This window comes from Petaurus breviceps, unplaced genomic scaffold (genome assembly GCF_028583685.1).
Source record: "Petaurus breviceps papuanus isolate PSGF00001 unplaced genomic scaffold, PetGlider_PUasm1.0 90849, whole genome shotgun sequence".
NCBI lineage: Eukaryota > Metazoa > Chordata > Mammalia > Diprotodontia > Petauridae > Petaurus > Petaurus breviceps.
The window spans coordinates 26,785,615-26,803,331 of record NW_027187361.1 but is presented as its reverse complement, the minus strand read 5'-3'; the positions used below and the strand labels follow the sequence as shown (position 1 = coordinate 26,803,331).

General features: G+C 36.6%; 1 protein-coding gene across 4 annotated transcripts in view; it reads left to right on the top strand.

The window, feature by feature from the left end:
* TBC1D8 (TBC1 domain family member 8) overlaps window positions 1–17,717 on the top strand; it is a 134,925-nt gene that overhangs the window by 94,981 nt on the left and 22,227 nt on the right. For all 4 annotated transcript variants that reach the window (XM_069073032.1, XM_069073030.1, XM_069073031.1 and 1 more), the window contains 3 exons: window positions 11,461–11,668; window positions 13,254–13,448; window positions 15,713–15,865. In XM_069073032.1, the coding sequence (XP_068929133.1) occupies window positions 11,461–11,668; window positions 13,254–13,448; window positions 15,713–15,865 (556 nt within the window). The remainder of the gene's footprint in view (window positions 1–11,460; window positions 11,669–13,253; window positions 13,449–15,712; window positions 15,866–17,717) is intronic.

The window sequence follows — 17,717 nt, the reverse complement described above, 5'->3', positions numbered from 1 at the left end:
TAACTTGGGTCACTCATTTACTAGGGTCCCACAGTGGGAAGAGAGAGAGAGAGAGCACATACTTAGAGAAATCTAGCAGTGAGGAGAACGAAAAGGGCAACTCAGGTGCCCAAGACACCCTATGACTCTGAAATGTAGTCTTGCATGTACATCTTCTTGGGGAATATTCTACACCATATGTTACCTGTTTCTCTTAAGAGCCTTTTCCATTCTCCTATTGGTCAAAGCCTTTTTCTGCTACTCTAAGGTCGGTGAAACAATGTTGAGTTCTTTTTGCTAGCAGAACTCTTACCCCAAGTATCTTCAGAGCTTTCCAGGTCTACAACCTTGGCTAGATGTTGAGGCAGCATGATAAATTTCCAGTGAAAATCACTTCCCTTTAATTCTGAGATCTGCAAAGGTCCTCAGGGCTTGCTTTCTATAAGCTTTAAGAGGTTTTCCTGTCTTAAGTCATAAATGGAAACAACAGCAATGTAAGCAACAAGTCTTCGAGAGGTTTCACTTCTCTCGAGCTATGGATGGCATTAGAGAGCAAAGCAGTCTTTCCCCCGGCTAGGTCTTCACCTACAGCCTAGGATACTGCTTTCACCAATTATGATTTAAGCATTGAAGCTTTCCTCCAATCACATCAGCTCCCCACATTAACTGGAGAGCCTACCTGTCAGTTGTATTTACCTCCTGTCAGTTTTTTGACTCCTTGGCTTCTCAGTTCCGTAGACTTCTTGTTCAGACTTTTGGTTTCTTTAAGCAGCTTTTCTCATTTCTCTCTTGCAACCAGCTTCTTTCTGGTCATTGGCTGCCAGTCGTCTGTACCTCAAATCATGGCCTCTTCCTTAGTAATGCTACTCAACTATAACTTAGGGTGAGAAACCCAAAATCTACATTTTGTGTCAGACAGGACACAGATAAGCATTATGCAACAATTCCATCATCCCCACAGAATTCTCTAACGAAGTTTCCTAGCAATAAACTCCAAAGTCCAGAGAACAGTTATGTTTAAATGAGTAATTGCAGAACAATGCATGGTAGCCATCTCTTCTGCATGTCAATATGTTTTCCTCTGAGGAACTGTTTTCTCTCAAGTCCTCTCAGAATTTTAGGAGTTACTTTTCTTTCAAGATCTCTGAGCACAGCTGCTTTACTCAGTGAGTCAAATGAAATATCATTTTTCTTCTCCTTTCAACAAATACAATGTCCACATAAGAAAGGGACACCATATGCATAAGACATTTTTCTCACAACTCTTTTGAAGGAACAGACATGTCATTTTTAACCTCTCCACGTCCCCTATGCCTAGCGCAATGCCTTGGGCACATCCTCAGTACTTAAACGTTTATGGAATTATTTAATTGAACCTTTGCTGATGGAAGGAGGGTCACCAGACATCTGTAAAGGATAGGTCCTTAAAAGATTTTGTAGCAAGAAAGATGCCATGGATACTGCAAAGCTTTGTGGATGTGCAAAGGAGTAAAAACACTATTGATCCATAAATGTCCCAGATCTCTTGTAATTTTGAATGTTGAGGGATGGTTTCTTTGTATTTTCACATTTTTTTAAATCTTGTCATCAGAATAATTTATTTAATAAAGTTATGGCTTTTTATAGCAAAATCTCCCATCCCCTGCAGTCATGACATTTGTTTTGTGTGACTGAGTGTACTTTTGATTGACACTTGTATACTTTATGTATAATTACATGGCATACTTTATAAAGCAGAAGAAGGCTATCAGCCTACCTGGATGCCTCTTTAACCTAGGAGCAGCAGCTAAATACTGAAGACAAAGGAGATGAGGAGACATGGTGGAGTTGGTGGGAATGGGGGCATATGTGATGAAAGAGAATGTGATTGTATGGTCTGAGAAGCAGGGACACCAATTAAGAGTCCAGTGCAGTAATCCAGAAGAGAGGCAGTGGGATAGTAAACTAAGGCAAAGGGAAGTTGGAATCAAAAGCATATGGAAATCAGAAGACACTGTGGTAACAGAATTGATAAGCCTTGGCCACTGGTCATGGAGGGTGAGGGAGGAACAACCAAAGGCATCTAAGGTTTCAAGCTGAGAAAATAGATGATTAATAGACACAGAGTAGCCAGAAGCGTGAATGCATATGGAGGATAACGTGAGGATGTTCTTCTAGATGTTATTAGAAGTAATGGTGGATTATGCAAGTGGAGGTTAGCATGCAGAGAGCTCAGGATCACCAGCAGAGCTACCCACAGGGAAATCTTTCAGAGGAAGCTGACAGTAGAATTCATGGGAATGGTAACAAAGAGAGAATTTGGAAAGGAAGAAGAAAAGAGTGCCAAAGACTGAGCTGTGACGCTTAACAGCCTAGAGGGTGGGAGGAAAAGAAGTCAGGAAAGGCTCTGGGACTAGGTTTGTACTCTGGGGAGCAAAAAACCTCAGCCTCAAAAGGGTGAATACAAACATGTGTGAGACATGTGAAGAGCAAGGAGCCTTACCCTGCTTTTGTAGGCTGGACTCTGGCAGGAGGCTGGGAAAGCCTAGGAATTCTTTCTCAGAATGTTTTTAAATGCATAACATGAAATACAAGGAATGGCAAAGGAAATAATTTCTATTGAAATAAAGATACAGTTTTGCCCCCTAAGTTCATGAAACACCTGAAATCTATTCACAGATCCTTTGGGGTAACCCCATGTTAAGAAGCTCTGATATAAAGAGAGCCCAAAAGCTCTTAAAGAAATTGATTGATTAAATAAAATTGTGATTAAGTAGAACTTAGATTAGAATAGAAATAGATTAAATAGAACTGAAAGCTGAATCAACAGCTGAAGTAGCAGGTGTGTGAACCAAACATTTTAAATATGCTACGGGTTATGTAAAAAACTAACCGTGTGTGTGTGTGTGTGTGTGTGTGTGTGTGTGTGTGTGTGAGGGAGAGAAAGGGGGGAGGGAGAGAGAGAGAGAGAACATGAATATATATGTTAGGGAGTGGGCAAATATCAATCCTCCCACCCTTCATGTGCTTTGGTAATATTAATCTGTGATTCATCACACCCCCATATATTCACCTCTGCCTCACCCATCTCCTAAAGGGAGAGTGACATCTTCCAGAAGGAAGAAGAAAATATTTGGCTTGTAGAAATAGGTTTGTAAGATACACAGGTTAATAAATGTTGGGACTGCTTAGCATACAACTTTGGTAATTAGGAAATATTGACTAATACAAAATTTCTAAAGCAACTTGTGTTTTTTAATTAAAATTTTAATTATAATTAAGTATTTTATGTTTCTTGCTCTTTCTTCCTCATACTTCACAATAATGATCTGAAGGGTTTAAAGCATTTTGCCATATATATGTGATCCTTTGGAAGCAAGCACGCACTATGTTATGGTGAAAAGAAAACTGAATTTGGAATCAGAGGAATGGGTTCAAATGTCAAGTCTCCTACCTCTGTGACCTCAGGCCAATTATTTCTTGTCTCTGGCTCTCATTTTCCTCATCTATAAAATGAGAAGATTGGACTAGATGACCTGAAAGGTCTTTCTAACTCTAAATCTGTGGTCCTGTGAATTGCATTCTCCCCATGCCCAGTTTTGGAAGAATAGGCTTAGACAATATTACAAAGGAAATAATTTCTATTGAAATAAAGATACAGTTTTTCCCCCTAAGTGCTATGTAACCTCTTTAAGGCCAGTAGATGACTTACATTTAGTAAAGTATGACCTTTTGTTATATTGTAACTAAAACCCTATTGACTTGAAATTTGTATAGAGTTTCTACTTTCTCTATGCTCTAGGTCAATAACTTCCAGTATTGTTTAGGTATATCTAGAAATTCTATGAAAGTAGGCTATGGTCATTGACTTTTTGACCCTTCTTTCCCTTTCAGGGGTTGGGGGTTAAGAAAATTAAAAAAAATAAAATAAAAGGGTTCTATGACCTCTGAGAGAGAGTTGACTTCCAAATCTTTACCACTTTTCACAATGAATTGGTGGTTCAGGTAGGTGGTACTAGAAATTATTAATCCTATTTTTCAGATAAAGAAATCAAGCTTTAAAGAGTAGAACTGAGATCTCCTGATTCCAGGGCAGGTTGGTACTCTCTTTGACATCGTCACTAGATATGTTGTAGTCAACTTTGTGATAGAGTTAAGATTTCTTTAGGCGTCAACATTTCCTAGTTTTTACAGTCACAGATAAGGACTTTCTATAGATTTTTCCCTTTCGTTTTTCTTTTTTAGCTATCATTTCTTTCTTTTCTAAATACTACCTCGAGTCATCTAGAACCAGAAAACATCTTAAATGTAGGTTATTGAGTTTGGGACACTAAGGAAATGTTCCTTAGACCAGCAGTTTTCAAACTTTTGGGTCTTAGGACATCTTTATATTCCTAAAAGTAATTGAAAACCTTATTTTTAAAAATGGTTGAGCACCCCAAAGCTGCTTCATTTGTGCAAGTTATGGCTATCAATATTTACCATATTCTAAAAATTTTAGCCGATAATTTTTTTAAATATTATTTTCATTTTAAAATAACATTACATGTTATCATAAATAAGATATTTTAATGAAAATAGCTATATCTTCCAAAGCAAAAGAAATGAATGAAAAGTACCATTGTTTTATGTACTTTTTACAAATCTCTTTAATGTCTGGCTTAATTGAAGATAAGTGGACTTTCACATCTGCTTCTGTATTCAAAGTGTTAGAATATGTTGTTTTGGTTAAATTATATGAGGAAAATCTGGCCAAGCAATGTCCTAGTATTATTATAAAAAATGGTTTTGACCTCATTGACCCCCCCAAAAAGGCCTCAGGGACTTCCCCCCCACCAAAATTCTTAGAGCACATTTTGAGAACTGCTTTCCTCAAGCATGTGAATCAGCTATTTTAGTCCGATGCCTTATCATGGAATGAGAATACACTTTGTGCTCTGAGGATCTGAGTTTAACCAAATTTGGAGAGATTCTTCACTAAAGATCTGGGCACAAAGTGATAGATTTTTTTTCTAACCACAACAATTTACATAGACCACTGATCAAGGCATGGAGAAATTTGCATTGACTGTGGGAATGATGATTTCATTTCACTGAAAAATCAGTAATTTTATCAAGTGAGACAAAGTGTGATGTACCAAATTATGAATCAAATAATCTGTGCAGTAAATAGACGAATTTTATTAATGGGTAGGCACAAAAAGGAGGAGTTAAATTTAACTTTCCACCTAACCCTATGGGTTTTTAGTTCAAATCCCAAATTAAAGAATATCCTAATTTACTACGCATGCAGTTTAAATAGCTGATCATTTAAACATAAACAAATATTTTAATTTTGTTTTAATTAAAATTTTAAAAATAATTGTTATTGTTGTCTTTTGCAATGTTATGGACAAGGGATAAGACTATCACTGTTACACTTTTGTTTGTCCATGACCTCCATTTCCAATTCTATCCGATTCTCCACGCCCTCTCAGAGAAGATTCACTTCTCATAATAAAGAATACAAACAGGGGAGAAAAAAAGAAGCTTAGCAAAACTAACCAATATTTTAAAAGTCTCACATGCATAGTGTTTTACACTCATGGTCCCCCACCTCTGCAAAGAAGTAGGAGATGTGTCTTATTATGTCTCCTCTGACCATTGTAATTTCACAGCATTCAGTTTTGATTAAAACCAACAAACTTAAAAAAAAAAAACAACTTGTATTACCTCCAGGGTCTGTTTTTAACTGAGGAGAGAAACTTAAAAAAAAAGTTTCTCATAGTGTCTCAAACTCTGTTTTCCTACTTCAGGGTTGCAGACCCTAAAGGAGGCTGCATAGGTATCTCAGAGAATCCACAAGTCCACATGTTCACTGAAGAAAATAATTCCTTAAAAATTAGAATTGGGCAAGTGGAAGATAATGACTTTATCAAGGAAAACTGCCCCAATATCCCAGAACCACAGGGTAAAATAGAAATTAAAAGAATCTACTAATTACTACCTGAAAGAGATCCCAAAATGAAAATTTCCAGAAGTATTATAGCCAGATTCCAGGGCTCCCAGGTCAAAGAGAAAATACATCAAACTGCCAGAAACCATTCAAATATTGTGGAGCCACAGTTAGGATCACAGAAGATCTAGCAGGTACCACATTAAAGGAATGGAGGGCTTGGAATATGATATTCTGGAAGGCAGCAAATGAGTGGGAATACAATCAAAAATAATCTACCCAGGAAAACTGAATACAAAAAAAATCCATCCAGGGGGAAAAAATGAACATGAAATAGGAAATTCAAGCATTCTTGATGAAAAGTCCAGAGCTGAATAGAAAATTTGGCTTTCAAATACAAGAATCGAGAGAAACATAAAAAGATAAATGTGAAAGAAATCGCAACAGAATCAATAAGGTTAAACTATTTACCTTTCTATATGGGAAGATGATAATGTGTATCTTCTAAGAAATTTTTATAATTATGAGGGCAGTTAGAAGGGTTCTTCATAGAAAGAAGGTACTGGAATGAGTCGATTATATTTGTATGATGTAAAAAAATGGATAGGTAAGAAAAAGGGAAGCTTGGGGATAAGTGGGAAGGGAGGGGAAATGGGGAAATTATCTCACATAAAAGAGGCATACAAGGGAGAGCTTCTACAGTGGAGGGGAAAATGGTGGGGGTGTGGAGGCAGTGCTTGAATCTCAAATCCAACTTGGTTGAAAAAGGGAAATATATATATATATATATATATATATATGTGTGTGTGTGTGTGTGTGTGTGTGTGTGTGTGTGTGTGTGTGTGTGTGTGTATAACAGTGTGTGTGTGTGTGAATGTGTGAGCACACACACTCAGTTGGTAATTGAAATCTGTCTTATCTAAGACAGAAGTAGAAGGGGAAGGGAATAAAGGGGAGGGGGTGGTGATAAAAGTGAGAGTAGATTAAAGAAGGCAGTAGTCAGAAGCAAGACAGATTTTAGAGGGGTAACAGGATAAAAAGAGAGGGCAAACAGAAGAAAATAGGATGGAAGGAAATGCAGTTAGTAATCATAACTGTGAATGTGAATGGGAAGAACTCACCCATAAAATGGAAGCAGATAGAAGAATGGATTAGAAATCAGAATCCAACATTATGTGGTTTACAAGAAACACACTTGAAACAGAGAGACACAGACACAGAGTTCAAAGAAGGGGAGGGAGTGGAATCTGTTATGCTTCAGGTGAAGTTAAAAAGGCAGGGTTAGCAATCATGATCTTAGAGCAAAAGCAAAAGTAGACTTAATTAAAAGGAATAAGTAGGGAAACTATATTTTTCTAAAGGGCACCATGGACAATGAAGTGATATAAATACTTAACATATATGTATCAAATGGCATAGCATCCAAATTCTGAAAGGAAAAGTTAAATGAATTACAGGAGGAAATAAGAAAATTATACTTGTAGGAGATCTCAGTTTTTCCCTTTCTGAGATAGATAAATCTAAATGTAAAATAATTAAGAAAGAGGTCAAGTAGATGAACAAAACCTTGCAAAAGTTAGGTATGATAGACCTCTAGAGAAATCTGAATAGAAATAGAAAGGAGTATACATTTTTTTTTCTCAGCTGTACATGTCACCTTCACAAAAACTGTGTATTAGGGCATAAAAACCTCACAAACAAATGCAGAAAAGCAGAACTATTAAATGTACCCTTTTTAGATCTTAATGTAGCAAACATTACATTTAATAAAGGGCTGTGGAAGCATAGATTAAAAGCTAATTGGAAAATAAATTATCTAAATCTAAAGAATAAGTGGGTCAAAGAAAAAAATCATAGAAACCATGAATAATTTCATTGAAGACAGTGACAACTATAAGACAAAATTTGTGGGGTGCAGTCAAAGCAATACTTAGAGGAAATTTTATATCTCCAAATGCAAACATCAATAAAACATATCAATGAATTGGCCATGCAATTAAAAAAAACTAGAAAAAGAGCTAAGTAAAATCCCCAATTAAACAACAAAATGGAAATCCTGAAAAACACATGAGAGGTTAATACAATTGAAAGTTAAAAAAAAAAAACAGAACACTGAACTTCTAAAACTAGGAGCTGGCTTTATGGGGAAAAAAATAGATAAATTATTGGTTAATTTGATTTTAAAAAGAAGAAAACCACCTGAGTAGTATCAAAGATGAAAAAAGTGAATGCACCACCAATTAAAATGAAATTAAAACAATTAAGAGTTATTTTGCCCAAATATATGCCAGTAAAACTGATGGTCTAAGTGAGATGAATATTGACAAAAATATAAACCTCCCAGATTAACAGAAGAGAAAATAGAATACTTAAATAACCCAGTTTTTAAAAATGAGATTGAATCAATGAGGTCCCTATGAAAAAATCCCCAGGAGAAGATCATTTCACAAGTGATTTCTACCAAACATTTAAGGAACAATTAATCCCACTATTGTATAAAGTATTTGAAAAAATAGGTAGAGTCCTGTCAAATTCCTTTTGTGACACAAATATGGTTTTGATATATATCAGGGAGAACAAAAACAGAAAGAAAATTACAAACCAATTTCTTTAATCAATATAAATGCAAATTTTTAAAAATAAAACACTAACAACAAGGTTACATAAATATATTACAAAAATCATGCAGTATGACTAGGTAAGATTATCCCAAGAATGCAGGTCTGGTTCAGTATTAGGAAAACTATCAGCATAATTTACTATATCAATAACAACCACAAAATTAATATTATTATATCAATAGATACAGAAAAAAACCTTGACAAAATATAATACCCATTCCTTTTAAAAACACTAGAAAGCAAAAGAATCAATGGGGCCTCTCTTAAAATGATAAGTAGTATTTCTCTAAAACCAAGAGCAAATATTATTTGGTTGGTTGTTTTTTTTTTTTTTTGGAGGGCAATTGGGGTTAAGTGATTTGCCCAAGGTCACATGGCTAACTTTTGTGTTAAGTGTCTGAGGCAGGATTTGAACTCAGGTCCTCCTGACTCCAGGGCCAGTGCTCTATTCACTGAGCCACCTAGCCGCCCAAGCAAATATTATTTGTAGCAGGGATAAACTTGAAACATTCCCAATAATATCAGGAGTGAAACAAGGAGATCCATTATTACCACTTCAATATTGTATTTTAAATTCAAGCTATAGCAATAAAAGAAAAAGAAAATGAAGGAATAAAAACAAGCAATAAGGAAACACAACTATCTGCTTTTGTAGATAATATGTTATACTTAGAGAACTCTAGAGAATCAACTTGAAGCAGTTAACTTCAGCAAAGTTTTAGGATATAAAATAAATATATAAACCATCAACATTTCTATATACTACCAACAAAACCCATTAGGAAGAGATGGAAAAAGAAATTCCATTTAAAATAATTGCAGGTAATATAAAATACTTGGGAGTCTACCTGCCAAGACAAACCCAGATATTATATGAACACAACTACAAAGCACTTTTCATACAAATAAAGATAGGTCTACAAAAGGAGAAATATTAACTGTTCATGGATAGACTGAGCCAATATAATTAAAAATGACAATTCTCTGTTAATTTATTTATTTGGTGCCATATCAAACTGCCAAAGAATTATTTTGGAGAGCTAGAAAAAAATAGTAACTAAATTCATCTGGAAGAACAAAAAAAAAACATCAAGGGAATAAAAAAAAATACATCAAGGAAGGTAACCCAGTAGTTCCAAATTTCAAACTAAATTACAAAGCAATAGTCATGACAATAACCTGGTTCTAGCTAAGAAATAGAGGTCAGTAGAACAGATTAGGTACACAATATATAACAGTAAAATTACTACAATAATCTTGTGTTTGATAAGCCTAAAGATCCAAACTTTTGGAATATGAATTCAACATTTGACAAAAATTACTGGTATAACTGGAAAGCAGTTTGGTAGAAAGTAGGCATAGATCAACATCTCACACTATATACCAAAATAAGATCTAAATGGAGAAATGATTTAGTCAAAAAGGCATCATAAGTAGGGGAGCATGGAAAAATCAACCTGTCAGATCTATGGATAAGGGAAGAATTTATGCCCAAACAAGAGACAGAAGGGATTATAGGAAGTAAAATATATGATTTTGATTATGTGAAATTAAAAACTTTGGGAGAAATAAAATTAATTCAGCCAAAATTAGAAGGAAAACAGGAAACTGGAGAAAAAATTTTGCAGCAGGTTTGTAGAACAGCAGAAGTTTCTTTGATAAAGGCCTCATTTCTCAAATTTATAGTGAACTGTGCCAAATTTATTTTTAATAGCAATACCACAGTTGATAAATGGTCAAACAATATGAACAGGCAGTTTTCAGAAGAAGAAATCAAAGCCATCTATAGTCATATGAAAAAATGCTCTAAATCACTATTGATTACAGAAATGTAAATTTAAACAATTCTGAGGTAGTACCTCACACCTATCAGATTGGCTAATGACAAAAAAGGAAAATGACAAATGCTGGAGGGAATGTGGAAAAACCAGGGCACTACCACACTGTTGGTAAAATTGTGAACTAGTCCAGCCATTCTGGAAAACAATTTGGAAATAAAACTATGCATACCTTTTGACCAGGCAATATCACTACTACCTCTGTATGCCAGGGATAAGGGGAAAAGCTCTATTTGTACAAAAAAATATAGCAGCTGTCTTTGTGGTCACAAAGAATCAGAAGTTGAAGGGATGCCCCTCAGTTGGGGAATGGTTGAACGAGTTGTAGCATATGATGATAACAATGCGATACTCTTGTGCAATAAGAAATAATAAGCAGGATGCTTTCAGAAAGAAACTTTGGAAGTCTTACATGAACTGATGCAAAGTGAAGTGAACAGATCCAGGAGATCTTGTGCATAGTCACAGCAACAATGTAATAATGATCCACTGTGAAGATTTAGCTCCTCTGATCAAGACAGTGATCCAAGACCATTCCACAGGATTCATGATGAGAAATGTTATCCACCTCCAGAGAGAGAACTGATAAAATTTGAGTGCAGATGGAAGCATACATTTTTGAAACTTTATTTTTATTGTTTTGTTTGTGTTTTCTTTTATAACATGGCTAAAGTAGAAGTGTTTTGCATGACCTCACATGTGTAATAGAAACCAAATCGTTTGCCTTCTCAAGTAGGGGAAGGGGCGGGAGGGAAAGAGAGAATTTGGACTAAAATTTTTTTAATGATTATTAAAATTTTTATTTGTATGTAATTGGAAAATACTTAATGTATTTTAAAAAAGGAATGGTTACATTTTCCAGAGATCACTTTTGAAACTTTTGTTTCATTAAACAAAATTCAGTGTTGGGGGTACAGATACAAAATAATTCTTCCCCAAAACATCTTACAAATTGGGTATCTACAGTTTGATGTGTCTAATTCAAAGTCTACATAATCTATTTTAACCTTGAAATATCAGTTTTGCCAGGGTGATTAAAAAAGAAAAACTTCCCTTTTCCATCTAACTTCTCCCTTTCTTTTGCTTTTCTCTTTCCCTCCCTTATAAGGGATCTGGAAGCCAGAGCACAAAATGAGTTCTTCCGGGCCTTCTTCAGGTTGCCAAGAAAGGAGAAACTACATGAAGTTATAGACTGCTCCCTTTGGACACCATTTAGCCGCTGTCACACAGCGGGACGGATGTTTGCTTCTGATAGCTACGTCTGTTTTGCCAGCAAAGAAGATGGCTGTTGCAATGTCGTCCTTCCACTTAGAGAGGTAGAATCTGTCCCTGGATTTCTCTGTTTGTCATCTTTCTGTTTCCTGGGAGTGTGTTCTTTTTGCATATCTTTGCCACTTTATCCCATAGCTGAAGCTATGTAAGGGGAAGACATACAGAGAGAAGAAGCAGCTTCCTCCACCCAGGTCAGAGATGTGCAGTGGGAATCAAAACCTTAGGGTTTTATTTATTTCTTTTGGATTTTTGTTTGTTTGCTTGTTTGTTTTTTGCTTTCCTTACTCTTTTCTATTGAGAAATGAAAATTTTGAGAAGTGGTTATAAAAGCAGCCTGTCATGACTTCTGTGGTATTGATAATATCGGCTATTATTAAGAATACACATGTAGCAATTAAAGCTTTTCTAAGAACTGTCAGTGGAGGGGGGGAAAACCAGTTTTCTGCTTTGCAGTTCCCTTCGCCAACCCTACTCTTCCCTTGCCCCTAGAAAAATAACCCAACCATTTTTATTTTGAAAATTAAAAAATAGCAAGCAGTGTGGACTTTATGGTCTCTGGTACTTCATTTAAAAATAAAAAAAAAATAATTCCTTGGAATAATAAAGGATATATAAGTAAGTTAAAATATCGAGATTAAAAATACTTTAAACTCGTAATCATTTCTAATGGAAAAAGCAAAGAGATGAAAATTTAAAAACCTAGGTTTACTTCCAGATCTTAAACAACTTGTGACCTCAGGCAAGTTAAATAATCTGTGTCTAAGTTTTCCTATGTATAACTTGAAGGTGATACCTACTGTTCAGGTAGCAAATGCAAGGTCAAAGGAAGGAGAGAGTAAGCTTAAAATATGTCCTAGCAACAATGGAAACAGAGAGTAACACATCAGGGACATCTCACCAAAGACCAGATGTTTCCTGAGTGATGATGTAAGAATGTGGAAGATAGATATGTGTGTGTATGAGAAGCATAATGAGCTTTTCCAAAAATAGTACTAAACATGTGATGGTAATGACGTGGTACTAATTATTTCTTATTCATAGCAACAGTGAGAACACTCAAAATAATCAACGAGGTTAAGATTTGGCTGAGAGGAGGCATGGGATAGGGAATAGTGCACGGCCTCAGCTCAATGACCTACGTTCATGGACTGCCTCTGATTCATACTAGCTTAGTACCAGACCGTCATCTAATTTTTCAGTGCCCCAGGAAACTCTAAGACAATAATTTGCAGAACAGCAGCTGATCTGCGTTGGTGGAGGAATTTTCCTTACTGGGAGTGCCTGATGCTAATTAAATCACAGGTGAAACCAAGGTGGGGAAAAAAAGGGATTTGACAAGTCAGCTCTTAGGTATCATCTTGCATTCTCCAAAGCACTGTTTAAATTCCCCTCAGTTTTTGGTTGAGTTCTATCTAACCATCTTACTAAATTAATATGGCTTCTGGTTTTGAGTTAGCATGCAGTGATGAAAGAACCAGCATCTGGAGACAGGAAGACAGGAAAAACTTTTATACTTAGATCATTTTGCTTGTAGTTACCTTTTGCATTTTAAGTTTTTCTGAATGTTCAGTGATTCCAACTTTCTTTCCCCTCATATTTTGGCATGTGTTGATTTTTTTTTTTAAATAGGTAGTGAGCATAGAGAAAATGGAAGATACCAGTCTCCTTCCTAATCCTATCATTATCAGCATAAGGAGCAAGATGGCCTTTCAGTTCATTGAACTCAAGGATAGAGAGAGCTTGGTAGAAAATCTGCTCATGAGGCTGAAAAAGGTCCATGCTAACAGCCCGGTGCATTACGACAACTTGAAAAATGAAGATTCGGTATGATGCTTCAAACAGCTCTCTCTACATGTCATACATACATATGTATCAGGCTCATGTATACCTAGGCTCCAATATACATGCATGTATACATGTCTACACACATATGTCTATATATACACATGCTGTGTGTATTACATGTACTCAAAAGTGACAGTTATTAACACTATCCCAAGAGCTTTTAGCTTAGAAGTTTGATTCTAGGCCTAAAAAAAGTTAAGATTTTCTAGAAACTCTGGGTAATGGGAAAAACACAAAAGGGCATTTTGCCGCTTGGGGCTGAGGGTGCAGCTGAGGTTAGTTATTGGATTGTATGGTTGGATGTGCCCAGCAAGTTCTTGGCTTGTTCTGTCCTAGTACCCACAGAAGCCGTCATGAGGTTTCTTTGTGCAGATAGCAGAAATGATTGTCACTTGACTCCAAAGCCAAGAACATCAGTGCCTTATAATTACTGAGACCTGTTGATGAATCAAGAATGTAGAAAAATTATAGTGCTGCTGTTGAATAGCACTCCTGATGTATTTATTGCCAGGCATGGGAGAGGTTGAATTCTCATCTGATAGGACTGAGAAATACAATACATTTCCCAGAACAGAATTTCAGGGAAGAGAAATAACTAACATGGTAATTGGTGGGAGGTGGATTTATTATTCCTTCCCTATTCATCTTCTCTTTATATAAATATAGGCTCCTAACAATTTATTTTCTTTTACTCTCCATTCTATTCCACTCCTTCAATTCACCCAATATCTGCCACCAACCAGGCCACACACAGCAAACAAGTTTGTCTACAATTCTCACAGGGTTGTTTTAAGAATTTGAAGCTGGGGGCGGCCAGGTGGTGTAGTGCATAGAGCACCGGCCCTGGAGTCAGGAGGACCTGAGTTCAAATCCGGACTTACTAGCCGTGTGACATTGGGCAAGTCACTTAACCCCAATTGCCCTGCATTCCCTCCTCCAAAAAGAAAAAAAAAATTAGATAAAAAAGAATTTGAAGCTAAAAGTCTGAGCTACATAGGGTTGAACTTGTAAAACTCAATACGTTATTGACTGCCATCTTTAGAGTATCAGTTTCAGGTTTTGGGGCAGCTTTTCATGGACTGTATAAACACTGGATATTTGTCTAATTTTTCCTTCTTGTCCCCCACACCCAAATTGCTTTCCAAAATCTCAAATTAGGATCTCACATACCCTTTTGGAAAAGGACTCACTGTGTGTTAGCTTTGAGCTAAGGTGATAGATGATTTCCTAGAACCTCTAGGCTCAAATACAAACCTAAGGTTAGGCATTTAAAGCCATTGATAAGTTGGTTCCAACTACCTTTCCAGGCTTCACACACACTTTGTGTGTCCAGCCAGACTGGCCTTGCTGTTCTCACACATGCTATATATCCTATCTCTCGTGGTTTTTTCCAGACTTGTCTAAGCCTCTCCAGGTAAATATGAAGACTGTCTGCTCCTCATTTCTTATAGCACAATAGTATTCCATAACATGCATATACCACAACTTGTTCAGCCATTCCCCAGTTGATGGGCACCCCCTTAATTTCCAATTCTTTGCCACCACAAAAAGAGCTGCTATAAACATTTTTGTACTTAGAAGGCACTCCCTCCTGACCTTCATGTCCCCTAGTCTCCTTCAGAACTCAGCTCAAATGCCATCTTTTCTAGGTCTTTTCCTGACGTCCCCAGCTGCTAGCACCATACACCTGAAATAACATAGTATTTATTTTGCTTATGTTTATAGGACCAGAAATTAATAGACAGGATTCGTAGAACAACCCTTTCTAACCCTGTCCTTGAGACTTTTTCCCTCCAAAGGAGCACATATCCAAATTTTTAGAATGCAAAGGAATACGAATACAAAAAAATAGGGTTGGGTTGTGAAACTTTCCTTTTATGAACAATGTTGGGGAGATATATCTACTATGTATGTGCAGAGTTAGCTTTTTCTTCTATTTTCAAAAGAAAAGTCATGAAGTCGTCAGACTTACTGTTCTGGGACCTCTTCCTTGTGTGTGTATGTTAAGGGACAAGGTAAAACCTCAGTGTAGACAATTCCGTGTAAAAGCAAAGCCTTGTGGGATTTAATGTCTCAGTGTATTCGTCTCTTCTCTCCAACCACAGCGAGGTAGGTAGGTTCTAGAATTGCAGCTGCCCACTAAGGGTCAGTGTGGAAGCCCGAATAAATTCCACAGCCCGAAATAAGTCAAAGCAAAACCAAATGCCATACTTCTGCTTGTTCAGACATCCTCTCTCTTTCAGTCAGCTACCATGTGTGGTGACCAGAAGTTTGGGGCTCTCAAACTTTCCCAGAATGGTAACAAGGCTGACAAAGAAACTAGCCCTCTGCCAAATTCTGAGGCACTGATAGCCATCTTTCACCAGTCGGGAACTCAGAGTCCAGATTCCAGAATGGTAGGTAGAGTTCATCTTCTTTCTCTAGCTCCCTCCACCCCACCCTACCCTTAACCCCATTGCCTTTTTTTTTCAATTTTTATTATTTTTTTAAAATTAATTTGTTTGTTTGCTTTTAGTTTACAGGATTCAATTCCACAATTCCTTGAATTTTACATTTTGTCCTCCTCCGTCCCCTCCCCCCCATGGCAGCATATAGTCAAGTATAGGATCTGTAAATACTTTCACATTATACATTAGTCAGGTTATAAAGACGGATTGTATCAGCTGGAATGAAAAATGGTAAAGAGGACATAAAACCAAATAAGAGAAGGAAAAAGATCAGGTATATTGCTTCCACCTGGATATAAACTCAGTTCTTTCTAGTTCTTTCTCTGGATGCACATATTTCTCTCCATCATGAATCTTTTGGGATTGACATATCTATCACTGCATTGCTGAGAGGAGTCCAGTCTATCAAAGTTGGTCATCACACATACGTTGTGTCTGTAATTGGGTACAAATTTCTCCTGGTTCTACTCTTCTCACTCAGCATCAGTTCTTTTAAGCCTCTCCAGGTAAATATGAAGACTGTCTGCTCCTCATTTCTTATAGCACAATAGTATTCCATAACATGCATATACCACAACTTGTTCAGCCATTCCCCAATTGATGGGCACCCCCTTAATTTCCAATTCTTTGCCACCACAAAAAGAGCTGCTATAAACATTTTTGTACATATGGGTCTTTCTCCCATTTCTATGATCTCTTTAGGGATATAACCCTAGGAGTGGTATTGCTGGATCAAAGGGTATGAAAGTATTTATAGCCCTTTGGGCATAATTCCAGATTGCTCTCCAGAAAGGCTGGATCAGTTCACAACTCCACCAGCAATGCATTAGTGTTCCAATTTGCCCACATCCTCTCCAGCATTTATTGTTTTCCTGTTTTGTCATCTTAGCCAATCTGACTGGTGAGATGTGGTACCTCAGAGTTGTTTTAATTTGCATTTCTCTAATCAATAGTGAATTAGAGCATTTCTTCATGTGTTTATAGATATCTTTAATTTCTTTCTCTGAAAACTGCCTGTTCATATCCTTTGACCATTTATCAATAACCCCATTGCCTTTTTAGCACAGACCCAGCTGGGCTAACTGTGGGGTTTGGGTTAGAAAGCAATGGGACCAAAAGTGGTATTCTTTGGTTCTTCACTAACTTATTATGGGTTGATGTCTGCTCTGTAGCTCTGTGTGCTAGGCAGAAAAGGGCCCCCTATATGCACAAAAGATTCATAGCAACTCTTTTTTGGTGGCAAAGAATTGGAAATTGAGGAGATGCCCATCAGATGGGGAATGGCTGAAAAAGTTGTGCTATGTGAGTATGATGGAATGTTATTGTGCTGTAAGAAATGATGAGCGGAGTGCTCTTAGAGAAACCTGGAAAGATTTACATGAGCTGATGCAAAGTGCCATGTACTGTATACACAGTAATAGTAACACTGTAAGATAATCATCTGTGAATGCTCAGCTATTCTCAGCAATACAATGATCCAAGACAACTCTGGAGGACTTATAATAAAAAATACTATCCATCCCCAGACAAAGAACTGATGGTATTTGAATATAGAATGAAGCATGCTTTGTTTTTACTTTATTTTTCATGAGGGGTGTTTTTTTTGGCTTTATGTTTTCTTTCACAACATGACTGTAATGGAAACGTTTTACATGACTACACATACCTATATAGAATTGTTTGTGTTCTCAGTAGGGAGGAGGAGTGGGAAAGGGAGGAAAGGAGACAATTTGGAACTCAAAGTTTTTTTTTTAAACTATTAAAAATTGTTCTTTTGTGTAAATGGGGAAAAATAAAATAC